Source organism: Lemur catta, chromosome 15 (assembly GCF_020740605.2).
Source record: "Lemur catta isolate mLemCat1 chromosome 15, mLemCat1.pri, whole genome shotgun sequence".
NCBI lineage: Eukaryota > Metazoa > Chordata > Mammalia > Primates > Lemuridae > Lemur > Lemur catta.
Genome location: NC_059142.1, coordinates 40,434,278 through 40,450,379, shown reverse-complemented (window position 1 = coordinate 40,450,379; position 16,102 = coordinate 40,434,278). Strand labels below are relative to the sequence as shown.

Below are 16,102 nucleotides of genomic sequence, written 5' to 3'. Positions count from 1 at the left end.
CTTCTCTTCCTAGTCTCACTTTAGAAATGAGGTACCCAGGCTCCTCTGTGAGGTGCTTAGCTGTCCCCATGGCAGGTCGTCATAGCTACCCAGTTGTGACATCAGGGACCAGTCTCAGGAAAGGAGTAGGAGCAGCAGAGCATGGCTTCTTCTCTGGGCTTCTATTTTTAACGCTAACCTCGGCCTAAGTCAAAATGAGGGTCAAGGAACTCACAAGCTTCTCCCCCTGCCTACATGCAGATGCTGCCAATCCACACCAGAAGGAAAGGAGTGGTGTGCTGGGAGGGGTGGGAAGGCATGGGGTGGAGGTGGAGAAATTTTGGCCTTGGATACATATCTTGGGCTGTGAACCAAGCAGTCTCCACTGCAGTGGTTTCCCTGAAGGTGCAAGATCACAAGCTTTCTGGGGAGGGGAAAGGTGACCTTGACAATAACCTGATCCATTCCCTTCATTTTGCAGATGAGGAAACTCAAGTCCAGAGCAGCAATGAAGCTCCTCAAGAACCAAGTTGGTGGCAGAGCTGGGCTCAGGATGTGGGTTCCCTGAATTCCAGAGATCATATTTGCTCTTTTGAGGAAGGGAATTGCCAGTTTTCATGACAGTGGGGGAGGGCAGCTTTCTTTCAGAATACAGACTGTGTCTTTTGAACTTAGTGGGAGCTCAGGAACTGCTGGGGTGCTGATACCACGTGGCTCCTGGTGAGCTGACAGCTGCTCCAGGAAGGGCTGCGGAGTCTGATTTAGCTCCACACCAGCACAGGGTGTAGCACCCAGTGGGTGCTTGACACATTCGCTCATGCAGGGAGGAAGGGCTAACTAACACTGAGTGCTCATTATGTAGTGCTGGGCGCTTTCCTTGAATGTCACATTTAATTCTTCCAACAACTGTAGGAGTTAGGTACTATTATTATCTCGATTTTTTTTTCTGAGCAAACGGCTCAGAGAGGTTAATTCGCCAGGGTCAGAATTCCAAGCCTGGCTGGTGCATACAGCCCAAGCTTTTGAGCACGATGCTGACTGTCCATGAACGTTGAAAGCAGATGTGCCCCAGAGTAAGGCTTCCCAGACTCTGCCCTTCGTAGGGATCTCCTGGCGTAGGTAAAATGGACATTCCAATCCAGCAGGCGAGGAGATTCTGCGTTTCTGGCAAGGGTCGGGGAGATGCTAACACTGCTGGTGGGCAGCAGCGTAACAGCTCACACGCGGAACCCGAGTGTCCCTGTAATCACGAAAAAACTAAGCCACACCTTGGTGTACATTTATTAGGTACATTTATTGCTCTTCCACTTGGCTCAGTGAAGGAAGTTACTGCACTTCCCAGTTGACAAAAGATACACAAGCTGCCTTAGCCTGGGGTAGGGAGAAGACCCCCGAGTCAAGAGCGCGGCATCGCCCCCCACCCCGGGGACGCGCCCGGGGGTCTCGCGGATGGTCTGCTCGGCGCCCAGCGGCGCGCGTCCTCCCCGGCGTGGAGCGCGGGTGGCCCACGCGTCACTGCGCCCGCGCTCCGCAACTTCCCGCGCCCGGCGGGCCCGCCCCCGGGGCGGGGCGGGGCGGCTCCGGCTGGCGAGCCCCCGCCCAGCTGACCCGCCGCTCTCCCCCTAGCTCGCTGCGGGCCCCGGCGCGCAGGGCCGGGCAGCCGCCATGTCGGGCCCGTTCGAGCTCTCGGTGCAAGATCTCAACGATCTGCTCTCGGACGGCAGCGGCTGCTACAGCCTCCCGAGCCAGCCCTGCAACGAGGTCACCCCGAGGATCTACGTGGGCAACGCGTGAGTCCCCCTCGCCAGCGCACCCCGCCGCCCCTGCCTGGGGCGACCCGCCCACCCGGAGGCGCGGGTCGGTGGAGCCCGGCGCGATCGCCCGTCCGGGAGCACCGGGGGTTGGTGGGGAGGGGACCGGAGTCGACGCCCACCCTCGCGCGTGGGGCCGAGGGGCTGGACCCCGGCCCGGCCCAGCGCCGTCCTTCCCTGTCGCCGGGTGCCCGGAACCCGGGAGCGCCTGGCCCCCGCCCTCAGCCGCCACCCGCTTGGGTCTCGGGCGGGGTCGGGGCTACCGTGTTCACTTAACAGGTGGCCCTCTGTCGCCCGGCCAGTCTTCTGCCCGCGCGTCATGTGACAGCTGCCTGGTTCTGCAGTGAGGTCACCGCGGAATGTCTGCCTTCGCCGCCATGGCAACGGGCTGACGTCACAATCCGGGCGTGGAACTTACCCCCGCCCGGCAGGCGCAGATCAGGGAATCTAAATACCCCAAACCTGGGAGTTCAGCGAGCTGGGCCGGGATTTCCTGGCCTCTTCTCCCACCTTCTAGCTAGGGTTTGATTTACGTGAGATTCTAGAACGATCCAGTGATAAACCCATAAGGACCTGAGCCGTCACCTAGAAAAGGTTCCAGACCTTCTCACCACCAGGAAATGCATTTCTTATTTATTACTTACAGGTTCTTTTGTCAGATTGATTTCTCCATTTTCTCTTATTCAAACTACTAGTAAGAATTTCTCAGCAGCAGGAGACAACCAGTGTTAATTAACCTGAAAGGCTCTGAAATACCAGCCAAAGGAAAGAATAGATTAGCATGCCTACACTGCCATCTCTGAAGACCCAGTGATCAAAGTCCTAAGCTCCATGGGCCCAGCCAAGGGACAGCATGTTGAAAACCCAGAACTAATCCCTCCTCTCATTTACACAGGAGGAAATGGTGGCTCAGAGTAGTTGAGGGATTGTGAGGACAAGGTCAATGACTCGTTCATGTCTGTATCCCCTGACCTCTGCTAGGACCTGCTTCTTAACCTGCCAAGGACTGCCACAGAAATTTGGGTCATCATGGAGCTCGAAGGGGTCCATGAGGCAGGCCCCAGCCTCACGGGGACAGGTCTTGTCTATTCCATTATTCAATGTTCATGCATAGCAGAGGCAGTAATAATGATAATGGTCAATTTGTTTAATGTCTAATTAGTATTAGAGAAGGGAGATGAATGGGAGTGACTCTTCAAAGTGTTTTTTTCTAGCAGCCACTGCTTTATAGTTTGCGTATGAGCAGGAGTAGCTAAAACAGAGTCCCATGGTCCCAGCCAAAGGACCTAGTAATTGCAGAGTTCTGGGGACACCCTCTCCACCCTATCCCCCAACTACCCAAGCAGCAAGTGGGCTTCGGCAGCCTCAAGATCTCTGCTTGCTTGGGCATTTTGGCCACTCAGCTGTCCCTGCTTTCCAAGTAGGAACCAAGGGTGTGAACATCTGGTAGTAGCCAGAGTGGCAGGTGCTGATTGCCCTCTAAGGAAATCTGACCTTGACTTGGCCAGGGGTGTGGGAGGTGCTCAGCAGGGATGATCAACTGAGCATCAGGTACTAAGAGAACTTGGGCTCCCGCACCTGTCGGGAGTCCCTTAACATCAGGGCTCCAGCCTTGTCCTCACAGGGCAGAGATGGAGCCTGTGTGAGCCACGTTTGCCAGGTCTTGAAGTTTTGAATGGATGTGGGCATGAGAGCAGAGTGAGGTGGAACACAGAGCAGGGCTGGGTGTCGGGGGAAAGGAGGTTTCCTCCCTGCTCCGTCATCCGCAGCTCACAGGAACACATACGCGTCCCTCCACGTGTCCTGTTGGGCCAGAGCTGTGTCACATGGTGATATTGCAGTCCTTCCCTCCTCACAGGGCTGTGAACTGGGCAAAGGAGATCATGTAGGAGGTGGCGTTTTGTAAAATGTAGACTGCTGTTTGATTCGGGCTGTTTTGTGAGATGAAATAAAGGGGCCTTGGACCATTCAGATCAAGTATTTTGTAACCCCCATAGTTCTGCTGGGCTGCTTGCTCCCCAGGTGCTAACTCACCTGTGAGAGCCTCAGAAACATGGCCCGTGGAGTGTGGTAGGAAGGATCCTTCTGTGGGTGGGGGTGGGACATGACGATTTCATTCCTTTTCGCTCATTCGCCCCCTATTTATTCAGCACCTACTATGTGCCAGGTACCGCAGCAGGTACCCGGGGAGACAGACCTGAAACAGATATGGTTCCTCCTCAAGGAGCACGGAGCCTGGATGTCTGAACAAAGGAGCACCGTCAAGCATTAGAATAGTAGCATCACTACGGTGTCAGGCTCCATCAATGGACTAGCCCATTGAACACTCGTAACAACCCCAGGGAGTAGACACTGTCATCACCCCCATTTCACAAAGAGGGAAACTGAGGCACAGAAAGGTTAAGTGTCTTGCTCAAGGTTGTCTGGCTGGTGATGGGGCCGCATTCAGACCCAGGCAGTCTGGCCCCAGAGCCCATTTTTAACCACTTGGCCTTCCCGCCACCACAGGATAGGGAGATGGTGCCAGATGGGATGGAGGGGAGATGAGGAAGCCCCGCAGAGGGTGGTGAAAGATGAGAGGGTGCGTGTCTACAGAGGAGGTGGGGAAGGGCATTCCAGGCAGAGGGGACAGCGTCGGCGTGAAACCACCAGTCTATTTGGGGAAGCTGCTGGTAATATGATATGGCCGGAGTGCAGGGAGAGATCATAAGATGAGGCTGGAGCAGCCGGCAGGCCCAAGGGTTCCTTGCTTTGCCAAGAGGCTCAGAGCCTTCCCCACCCTCCTCCCCCTGGGCCTGCCAGTTGGTCAGTTAATGGCCCCTTCCCGCTGTCTCCTGTCCAGGTCTGTGGCTCAGGATATCCCCAAGCTGCAGAAACTGGGCATCACCCATGTCCTGAATGCTGCTGAGGGCAGGTCCTTCATGCATGTCAACACCAATGCCAACTTCTACAAGGATGCCGGCATCACCTACCTGGGCATCAAGGCCAACGACACGCAGGAGTTCAACCTCAGCGCCTACTTCGAAAGGGCTGCAGACTTCATTGACCAGGCCTTGGCTCAAAAGAATGGTAAGGGGCCTGCCACCCAGGTAAAAAACGGGGGCTGCTTTGACTGGACTATCCTAGAACACGGGCCCACAGCAGGTCTCATCTCAGAAACCCTCTTTTTTTGCATCTCCTGCAGTAAGTGACCTGGAGCCGTGGCTCGCTCTCTGCTCACCTGGCTGCCTATCAGCTATAGGACACGAGGTGTTGCAGCTCACGCACACAGTGGCAGCACCAGGCCCTTGCATTTGATTTGACTTTGGCTGAGGGTTGGTTTCCAGCCACTTACACATCCTCCACCCCCAGTTCAGACAGCCTTACTAATGAAGAGGATTTGTTATTGTCTGTGAGGTGAAGGAACCAGGGCTGGTGGGTTCAGCAGCTCTGAGGTGGCGCCTGGGCCAGTTTCTTTCCCTCTCTCTCCGCTCATGGTCACAAGATGGGATCCGGTCGCCACATCCCAACAGGACAAAGGGCAGCAGATGAGGCAGCCATCTCTTCCCACGTTTCTCTCTTATTTTAAGAGCAAAGACAGTATTCCCCAGGAATCCTCCTCGCGTCTCCCTGGCTAGGTGTTCGCATGATACCTGGCAAGGGGAGATGGCTCAGCAAACTGTGGCCCCCAGGCCAAATCTTCTAGCAACTTTTTAAATGCTTCCTGCAGCCCTAAGTATGAAGAAGGACTTCGGGAGCACTGCTGAGGCGCTGGCAGTGGGACAAGGCTTTCCGGCAGGAAATCCTAGAAGGCCACAGGGCAGACAGCAGCTGAGCAGGCTGGGCCACTTGCCCTTTCTGCTTTTAGCTGTTTCTCTCGGCTCCTCTCTTGACCTCTTCCTCCCTCCCCACCCCACACTCTCCCAGGGGAAGTGACCCCCGTGAGGGGTGATTGGCCTTGTCTCTGCTACGCCCAGCAGCCTCCCATCCAAGTGATTTCCAGGGGACAGACTTCATAGGCCACTGGCTGGCACATGGCCAGGGCTTCAGAGAGAGAAGTTTTATCCACTGGGGAGTCTGCAGACTTTACTGTGAGGCCCCTCATGGTCCTTCATGGTCACTGTCACCCTCAGCCCTCCACTTCAGCTGTACTGAGCTTGTCACCCTCTGTAGATGCAGAATGAGGGGCCCAATGGAGGGGGAGGATTGTGCTCTTCTCATATAATATTGAGTGGTTGGCTGTTCAGGGAACTTAGGGCTCTCTCACTTTGTTTCCTCTTTCCAACCAGTCAACTAGGAACATGCCCTGACGTTTTCAAACCTCCCACTTCAGCCCAGGTGGGCTGGGTCTTCAGTCTAGAAAGTTCTGTCTGCCTCTCCCTGCCCTGTCCTCTGGCAAACTCTTCCTTATGCTTTAGCACTGGGCATGTGTCTTCTCTTCCGTGAAGCCTTCCCTCAGTCTGGCTCCACTGTGTCGCTTGTCTGTCTCCCCAGCACCTGATGTAGCATCAGGCACATAGTAGGTACACTGCAAGTGATTACTGAACACATGACCATTCCGTGGGCTCTAATGCCAAGTGTAAATGCCTCTAAGATTGGCCAAGTGAGTCGACAGAAAAGTGCTGGCCTTTAATGGTGTGTAGGGCTCAGGGGACCCCGGTGCCCATCACTAAGAGAGCTGGGTGGGTGGCTGGTGGGGGGATAGAAGGGGGCAGTCACTTGCAGCTGGGGAGATCAAGGGAGGCTTCATGGAGGAGGTGGTGGCATCTGGGCTGGGCCTGGGGGATGGGTGGTAGGCTCTGTGCATCTTGGACATGCTGCATATGTTCCAGGTGGTAAGGTGGCTGCTCTGCGGGGGGTCCCTTTCCCAGGGAAGGGGCAGGGGCAGGGGTAGCCCCACTCTTAATACTTTAGGCATACTAGCCAGACAGTGAACAGGCAGGAAAGTGGAGGACCCCCTCTGTATTTGAGAAGTGCTGGAAAAGTTGAGTGGTGTTCTGGGGGTTGGTGTTGGGAGCAGAAGAGACCCTGGTGGACTTTGGGGTGACAGGTCTCCTTCCAGATAATGGCGTGTAGAGGTGTCAGTGGGTAAAATCCACTCAGTGGTCAGCACTGTTCACTGGGCACCTACCATATGCTAGAGATGTATATACCCCACAGTCCTCTCAGGGAATCCGCCCTCGGGAGGAGGGAGAGTAGATCTGTGCACGGCCGGCAATAACATGGGGCTGGGGCTGCTGCAGTTGAGCATGTACCAGGTGCCACCAGAGGGCTCCGAGTATTGGGTGACAGTTACTGCGTGCTCACCTTTGCGAGGCACTAACCTAGCAGCTTTTTGTGTCATCTCCTTTAAACTCCCAGCCACTGTATGCGATGGGTCTGTGGGCACAGATGAGAAAACTGAGGCACCGTGAGGTTAGGTGGGTCATAGAGTTAATAACCAGCGTATTGGTCAAGATTCCCCAGAAAACAGAACCAATAGAACATGTTGTTGGCCCTCTGTACCCGTGGGTTTCGCATCTGTGGATTCAACCAACTGCTGATTGAAAATATTTTGGAAAAAAAAAAAGCTTGTTGCATCTGTACTGATCATGTACAGACATTTTTCCTTTGTCACTGTTCCCTAAACAATGCAGCTTAACAACTATTTACATAGCACATGGAATGTAAATACATATTTACATTGTGTTAGGTGTTATAAGTAATCTAGAGATGATTTTTTTTTTTTTTTTGAGACAGAGTCTCACTCTGTTGCCCAGGCTAGAGTGCCGTGCCGTCAGCCTAGCTCATAGCAACCTCAAACTCCTGGACTCCAGCGATCCTACTGCCTCAGCCTCCCAAGTAGCTGGGACTACAGGCATGCGCCACCATGCCCCGCTAATTTTTTGTATATATATTTTTAGTTGTCCAGATAATTTCTTTCTATTTTTAGTAGAGACAGGGTCTGGCTCTTGCTCAGGCTGGTCTCAAACTCCTGACCTCAAGCTATCCTCTCGCCTCAGCCTCCCAGAGTGCTAGGATTACAGGTGTGAGGCACCATGCCCGGCCTAGAGATGGTTTAAAGTATATGGGAGGATGTATGTAGGTTATTTGCAAATACTGTGACATTTTATATAAGACTTGGACATCCACGGATTTTGGCATCAGTGAGAGGTCCTGGAACCCATCCCCCATGGATATGGAGGGACAACTGTACCTATTCATATATAATATATATGATTGTTTTAAGTCATCCTTATTACAGGGATAGGATTTATTTTTAATATATTATGTATGATATTGATTTATATATATTCCTATACATATACATATGATTGATTGGCGTCAGGTCATATTTGTATTTTGGAATGACCCTCCAGCTGCTGGTGGAGTGTGGAATGGTGGTGGTGAGGGTGGAGGGAGAGCTCAGTGTGGAGGTGTTGAGGGGGCACGAGTGAGAGGTGACAAGGATCTGAACTAAGCACTCTGTGTAGGGAGAAGCCAAGGTGTGTGGCTCACGGGGCCCCCTCTAACATGTGGGAACTTTGCTGACATCAGGCTCATTCCTTCATTCCTTCACCTAACACTGGGGACTCGGCAAGGAGCAAAACACGAGACATCCCTGCCCTGGGGGGCTTACATCTCGGTGGGAAGGTGACAGTAAACGAGTGAGGATGATCCCATCCATGGCATGTTGCAGGGGAATAAAGCCGGGAGAAGGGGATTAGCCAGGGTAAGTGATGGGACTGGGCTTGTGGATTTAGTGAGGGTGGATGGGAAAGGGCTTCCTGGGAAGGTGACATTTGAGCAAAGCCCTGGGGAAAGAGGAATTGCAGGCCAGGGCTGGGCTGGAGTGGAAAAAGAAGCTCAAGAAGGAGATGATGTCACAGCTAGGGGCCAGATTCTGTACAGGCTCGTGGGCCATTTGGGGAGCTGTGAGAGGGCGTTTGTGTTTGTGTGTATGTGTGTTGCTTTTTTGTCTTTATTTATATTTGTATTTGACGTGCGTGTCCTTTCATTCTTTAAACTGCATTGTTGAGGTGTAATTGACATTCAGTAAACTGCACATACTTCAAGTACACAGTTCAGTAACTTTTGACATGTGTATACAGCCGTGAAACCATCACCACAGCCAAGATAGTGCACGTGTCCATCACTCATGTCCCTTTGTGACCCCTCCCTCCTACCCCTTTCTACTCTTCGTTCCCTAGCAACTACTGATCTGCCTCCTGTCACTAGAGATTAGCGTGTGTTTTGTAGAGTTTTCTATAAATGGAATCACGCAGTATGTACTGTTTTCTTTGTCTGGTCTCTTTCACTCAGCATAGTTATTTTGAGTTTCACCCGTGCAGTTGCAGGGATCAATAGATCATTCCTTCTTATTGCCAAGTAGCATCCGTTGTATGGATGTACCAGCATTGGTTTATCTGTTCACCTGATGATGGACCTGTTGTCTCGGTGTTTTGCTTTTGACTGAAGCATAAAATACACATAGAGAAGTGCCCATATCACAAGTGTGTAGTTCACTCCCAGGGTCACCCTGTCCAGGCTTCCAACAGCACAGATCAGTTTCGCCTGCTCCCTGCTCGATAGCATCATACACCTCGTGTTTGTGTTGCTTCTGATAAGTTGTAGATTGCTCAGTCTTTTTATTTACCTCTTCTACTGTTGCTGGGCCTTTAGTGGTTTCCAGCTTGGGGCCAAGATGAGCAGTGCCGCCTGCGAACACTCTGGTCCGGGTCTGTTCGTGAACACATGCGCACATTCCCGTGGGGCACGGACCTGGATGCAGGTGTTCAGCTTGAGGAGATAAAACCGCCACCGTTTTCCAAGGTGGTTGTACCAATTTGCACCCTGCCTCCCCGAGCCGCGCAGAAGAGTTGTAGTGGCCCCACATCCTCACCGGCACTTTGTGTTTTCCGTCTTTTGCATTTTGTCCATTCTGGTGGATGCCCAGTGGCATGACATTGTGCTTTTAATTTGCATTTCATGGAAGAGTTTCAGCTAGAGTCGCGGGGTGATTGGATGTCCGTGGCTCACCATGTCTCCCCGTTTCTTGCAGGCCGAGTGCTCGTCCACTGCCGTGAGGGTTACAGCCGCTCCCCGACTCTTGTCATCGCGTACCTTATGCTGCGGCAGAAGATGGACGTCAAGTCTGCCCTGAGCATGGTGAGGCAGAACCGTGAGATCGGCCCCAACGATGGTTTCCTGGCCCAACTCTGCCAGCTCAATGACAGACTAGTCAAGGAGGGGAAATTGAAACTCTAGGGCGCCCCCGCTGCCTCCTCTCCAGAGGTCCGCCGGGGAGGCCCTGGTTGAAGGTGTCCCAAGCCGCCATGTTTAGGAAACACACTGTACCCCGCTCCCAGCATCACAAGGCACGTGCCCACAAGTCTGTCCCTACACAGTCCTGGGCCACTTTCCCCCTGGGGAGCACATAAAGATGCTTGCTGAGGAGGGCATCCTCGTTCCCTGGTTGTCCTGTTGTAACTTATGTCCCTTTTCCTGGGGTGGGGGCTTGGAGGGGGAAGGCCTGTGGCCTGCATGCTTCTTGACAGCCCAGGGCAGGAGGTCTGTGGAAGTGTGAGGCCGGAGATGCTCACAGGGGCCCCTCACAACCTCCCCTCCCTACCCCCAAATCCTCTGCTGAGAGGGAACCTCAGCACCTGAGCCCTAGTGAAGGACCTATGCAAACGCAGGCCCCCTCCCCACCACGTCTATGCCCCCTAGTGTCCCTGCAGCCTTCCACACCCTGTGCACAGGCAGAGTTCTCGAGTCACGAGCTCTGAGGCTGGGGCGGGGGTGTCTGTCAGTTGTTAGTGGATGGAAAGTCCCACAAGAGGTTGCATTTTAATGATTTTCTTGGGGTTAATTGGGTGGGCAACAAATTCTCCTGGAAGCCTCTCCTAAATCCATAGAGTTTTTAAAATGTGAATCTTTGGATGGTTGAATTCAGAAACCACGGCTTTGGACTATTTCCCTCGGACCTCTCTCAGTCACTTCGTCTGTTAGAAGAGCGATGCTTTGGGCATGGTTTTATTTTTCTTTTTTAGAAAACAGGGTGTTGAAGTCCAGCCTATTTAAAAACCCCACCATTTGGAGAATTACAAGGGTTTCGTCCTGAATTACAGTGCTGGCGAGCCCAAGCCACTTGTGCTAACTGCTTTTTGTCTCAGTTGCTATTCCTAGACCCGAAGGAGGAAGCTGGCCAGTGACAGCGCGAGTGCGTGGGTGCATGTGCGGGTGTGCCTCTCGGAAACGAATGGTCCCAGGCACACACCCTACCCACTTACAGGTGCCAGTGGAGGGTCCCTGGAGAGACTCAGAGACATGGCAGAGTGGCCAAATGGATCCTTTATTGGTGGTAGAGCAAACAAACAAACAAAAAGAAACAACCTTTTAAAAGACTTTTTAAAGATGGTATCAGAATGCACTAGCACTCACGTGTGTGCACATTTGCCAGAATATAGGAGTTGTGTTTTGGACACAGTCTTGTTAGGACTTTATGTTATTGTTGTCACGAAAAGTGGTGAAATGTTGGTTATATTCAGGGTCACTCTGGGCAGAGAGGTGGTCCACAGCCATGCCCTTGGCACCCAGCACATGGGTGTCTGAGAAAAGTTTGTGGAATTAAACTCTTTTTGAGCACCAAATATATATATAGGGCATTGTTCTGGCGGGTGTATCAGACTCCCAGAAGCCTGAATTCATGGTAGGATTACTTGCAAGGATTTGCAAAGGAGTCTTACCTGAACTGAAAGAAATATCAGGGACTTTTGTTAACTATTTAAAATTCAGTTTTAAATTTAGATTCAGATTTAGATTCAGGCAGTGTTAATATGTCAAGGTGGGGAATGTGCCTTTTTCAGAGTTGACCAGGAGCTCCCAGCCAGGACAAAGAGAAGCAGGTGTGCTGCAAGTCCCCACTTCCAGGTGTGAAGATCTCTGATGACACAGGAGTGGCCCTGTGCAGCCTGGACGTTCACTGTCCCCTTTTCTGTGTGACCACAGCAGCCCTGAACAACTAGGATCTGTCTTCTTTTCCAGATATGGGGCTGTCCAGGCAGATCCACTAAGTGAGATGGCCATCCTCTAAACTGTGTGCCTCATGTCACAGTTTTCAGGTAGCCTTCCTGCTTAATCTAGCTTGAGCCTCACAATAACCCTGTAAAGTGGGTAGAACTTATTCACATATTGTGATCTTTTAAAAAAAATAAAAGGGAACTGGGTTTCAGAATGATTAAGGGTATGGCCCCCAGGGTTGTCCGGCTCTTTAAGGCAGAGCAGAGGCAAGAGTTCAGGTTTGCCGCTCCCTGAAGCTAGATTCTCTCTTTAATACAATACTCCTCAAGAAATGAGCTCCCCGGGAGTATCCAGCTATGCTGCACATGCCCTTGACCCAGCCTTGCAGAAGGAAGTAAAAAGGGTGGGTCCCCAATTGGGTTAGAATGTGCAGCTCTTGTTCCAGGCGACATGTAGCACCCCTAAGTCAGAGCCTTCTGCTCTGCTCCTGGAGGAGGCTCTGGGGCTGGGGCTCCCCTCCCATGCCCAGGTAATGGTCACCCCACAGGACAGCCACAGCTACTTAGGTGAACACAGCAGTTTGGTGTGGCTGGTTCACTAGGACCTCCCGAAGGCCTCTTTGTGTGGGCATAAGGGAGAAAAAGCCATTGGGCGAATTACTGCCTTTCCTTTGGGACTACTTTTACGTGGATAACTTAGGATTTCTTGATAGTTTTTCATCCCAGAAACCTCATATTTGCTTTACAAGATTTAGCTCCTAGTACTTTAAGTAAAATATTAATAAAATTCTACTGTGTAAGAGCCAACACATGCCCAGCTGTGAGTGGGAGCTGTTCCTGGACAGTTTTCCACCCTCTGGGAAGTGATGGGATAGGAACTCAGGGTGCCCTACTTCCTCCCCAGACCTGATCCCTTTCTTCCGACAGAACCCCATCCAGGCAAAAATCCGAGGGCCAAATGGTTTTCTTCGCCATCTTAAAACAATATACCTTTCCACAGGCCGGTCTGTTTCCCTGCCACTCTGAGTTATCTTGAGAGCAGAAACCTCCACCTATCAAAAGAGGGGACTCATCTAGAAGGCCTCTAAGGTGCCTTTTGGCTCTGAGGGGTCTCTAAGAATCCCTGCTTGGAATTTATTATATAATAGCACCGCTGGGAAATGAGGGCATGTGAGTAATAATATGCTGGCCAGCAGGTGGCGCTGCGTCCCACCCGTGGTGATGGATGGTTCAGAAAGGGGAATGTTGGTGCCTTTTGTGCTGCAAGTTAATGTTAAGATGCTAATGTTTTAATCAAAATAAGCACTGACCTTAAATATAAAGATATGAGGTTTTCTCACAGGAAATTTTCTTTTTCATAAAACGGGTGTCAGAAATGACTGAAGAGCCAACAACGATGGTCCTTCAAAGTCCAGACTTTATCCTGATTGGAAATTAGAGACCATTTCAAGTTAAGAGAGCAGATTGGTTGAAAGCTTAACTTTTGTTCCCTCTTACTTCCTGCCAAATTTTATCGTAATTTGATTGTGAAAGAGTGAATTTTCTGGACAGAAAAGGGGGAGATATCAAATCGGTTAACAAAAAAAACAAGTTTAATGTTCATTGTATCACAAATCAGTGTTAAAACACTAAAATTGTAACCAAAATAAATGTCTTACATTACAAAGAAATCATCTTTTTTGTCCTCATCACAGTTGATTTTCTTTTACGCTTCTATGCTTAGCTTTTATGTTTGCTTTTTCTAACTCTTTAAAATAATTATCATCTAAAAATCAGCCATCCTTAGCTGGTTGTAGGTTCCATGAGGGTCATATTTATACAGTAGCTATTTGTGGAACATCTCTCCAGTACCAGAAATTTTCTGTGTTAGGAATATTCTTGGGTAGAGTGGCCCACCCAAATGAGGAAGGTAAGACTTGTGTATTTAAGAAAGAAGGGGGCCGGGTGCGGTGGCTCACACCTGTAATCCTAGCCCTCTGGGAGGCCGAGGCGGGAAAGCTGGAGGTCAGGAGTTTGAGACCAGCCTGAGCGAGACCCCGTCTCTACTAAAAAAAATAGAAATAAAAATTATCTGGACAACTAAAAATATATATAGAAAAAATTAGCCTGGCATGGTGGCACATGCCTGTAGTCCCAGCTACTTGGGAGGCTGAGGCAGTAGGATCGCTTAAGCCCAGGAGTTTGAGGTTGCTGTGAGCTAGGCTGACGCCACGGCACTCATTCTAGCCCGGGCAACAAAGTGAGACTCTGTCTCAAAAAAAAAAAAAAAAGAAAGAAAGAAAGAAGGGAACTAGGGTGACAATTTCAAGTTGGTCTCCCATGATTGGGTGGCATTTTGAGATTTGAGTGATCCTGCTAACAGGCAATCCCAAAATATATCCTCTGTCCCCAGATATCTTAAATCCTGCTATGGGCGCTATGTTCCTTTTCTCTCTGAATTAAAAAAAAAAAAAAAAAGAATTGAGAATGTGGGTGTCTTTTGTCCCAGACAAAAAAGGCCTGAGCAGAGAAAGAGGCTCTCTGGGCTCCATCCCTCCTCTGTCACATGTGGCAGTTACACTGGCTCACTGTTTGTCAAGCCTCTTTGACAACATAATCTTGATGGTTTTACATAAAATCTTAAGGCATAAAACTACTAGATAAAACTGGTAAAAGTATTTTTTAAGTATAAGTACTAAAAATATTTTAATGAAAAGGTAATACTATATATATATATATACATAGTAATAAGTTTAAACAATATAAAAGGCTTATAGTGACAAGTGAGACTCCTCTTACCCCAAATCTTTAATCTCTTACCCCAAACCTTTAATCTCTCTCCCCAAAGGAAGCCACTATTAACTATCATATCCTTCGAGAAAAACCCCATGCATATGTAAGCATACACATGTACATATGTGTATAGAGATATCTATGCTTTGTTTTTTCTGAAATGATATTTTAGTTATTTCTTAGAGTTCTACCCCATTCATTTTAACAGCTACCTAACATTCCATTGTGTATGGATGTGCAAATAAGGACGGTGATGTGGACATCTCTCCGTGCAGGCAGCCGCCTAAAAACGAGATTGCCCTCCAAATCCAGGTATTCCCTTCTTGCCACTGACCAGTGGGAGCAAAATCTGTTTAAAAATGCAGCCAATAAGGAGAACATTCAGTTTCCATTAATTAGAGACAGGGGCTTCCTCGAGAACCAAGTAGAGAATGACACCAGATGACCTTTGAGATTTCTTCCAGTTCCAAGATTCTATGATCCCAAGGAGTTAAAGGAGCATAATGTACTTTCCAAATTTGGCCTGTTTTTCAAAGTCTGGTCCAAATGCTGTGTCTTACCATGAGAATCCCAGATCCACCCCAGGGGGAAGAGATTGTTCTCTCCTTTGAAGGCCCGGTAACATTTTGTCCTTTCAAAAAATGCGTCTGGCCAGGATGTAGAATGACAGGAACTCTCACTTCTGGTAGGAATGCAAAATAGTACAACCACGTTGTAAGACAGTTTGGCAGTTTAGTTTCTTGTAAAACTAAACATACTCTTAACTATACAATCCATCAGTCACACTCCTTGGTATTTATCCAAATGATTTGAAAACTTGCATCCACATAAAAACCTGCACATGAATTTTTATAGCAACTTCATTCGTAACTGCCAAAACTTGAAAGCAACCAAGATGTTCTTTAGTAGTTGACCAGATAAACCATGGGTCAAGACAGTGGAATATTACTCAGCACTAAAAAGAAATGAGCTGTCAAGCCACGAAAAGACATGGAGGTACCGTAAATGCATATTATTACGTGAAAGAAGCGAATCTGAAAAGGCTATACTGCATATGGTATGATTCCAACTACATGACATTCTGGAAAAGGCAAAGCTATGGATATAGTAAAAGATCAGCAGTTGCCAAGTGTTGGGGAAAGTGAGGGAGGGATGAATAGGCAGAGCACACAGAACTTGGGGGCAGTGAAAATACTTTGTATGATACTATAATGGTAGATACACATCATTATACATTCGCCTAAATCCATACAATGTACAACACCAAGAGTGAGCCCTAATGTAAACAGTGGCCTTTAGGGGACAATGATGTATCAGTGGAGGTTCATCGATTGTAGCAAATGTACCACTCAGGTGGGGGATGTTGGTAACAGGGGAGGCTACATATGTGTGGGCACAGGAGGTATATGAGAAATGTCTGTACCTTCCATTCAATCTTGCTGTGAACCCAAAACTGCTCCAAAAAACAAAATTATCTTTTTAGAAAAAAAGCATCCGAACGTTTTCTCAGTGGCACCAGCCACTTTCTACTTGGTATTGGAGGTATTTGGATGAAAAACT

At 49.7% G+C, this 16,102-nt stretch overlaps 1 protein-coding gene across 3 annotated transcripts; it reads left to right on the top strand.

Annotated features, from left to right (window-relative positions):
* The first annotated feature begins 1,516 nt into the window (after nt 1–1,516).
* On the top strand, nt 1,517–15,280 carry DUSP3 (dual specificity phosphatase 3). 3 transcript variants are annotated; one of them, XM_045526673.1, is made up of 4 exons: nt 1,517–1,769; nt 4,633–4,859; nt 9,811–9,917; nt 14,751–15,280. In XM_045526673.1, the coding sequence occupies exons 1-4, from the start codon at nt 1,645–1,647 to the stop codon at nt 14,985–14,987; spliced, it is 696 nt and encodes a 231-aa protein (XP_045382629.1). In that variant the 5' UTR covers nt 1,517–1,644; the 3' UTR covers nt 14,988–15,280. The 3 variants fall into 3 exon arrangements, with proteins under 3 accessions (XP_045382629.1, XP_045382631.1, XP_045382630.1); XM_045526675.1 differs by lacking the exon at nt 14,751–15,280 and adding an exon at nt 10,925–13,443 and having other exon boundaries at nt 1,568–1,769; XM_045526674.1 differs by lacking the exon at nt 14,751–15,280 and having other exon boundaries at nt 1,570–1,769; nt 9,811–10,219.
* Nucleotides 15,281–16,102: the final 822 nt, after the last annotated feature.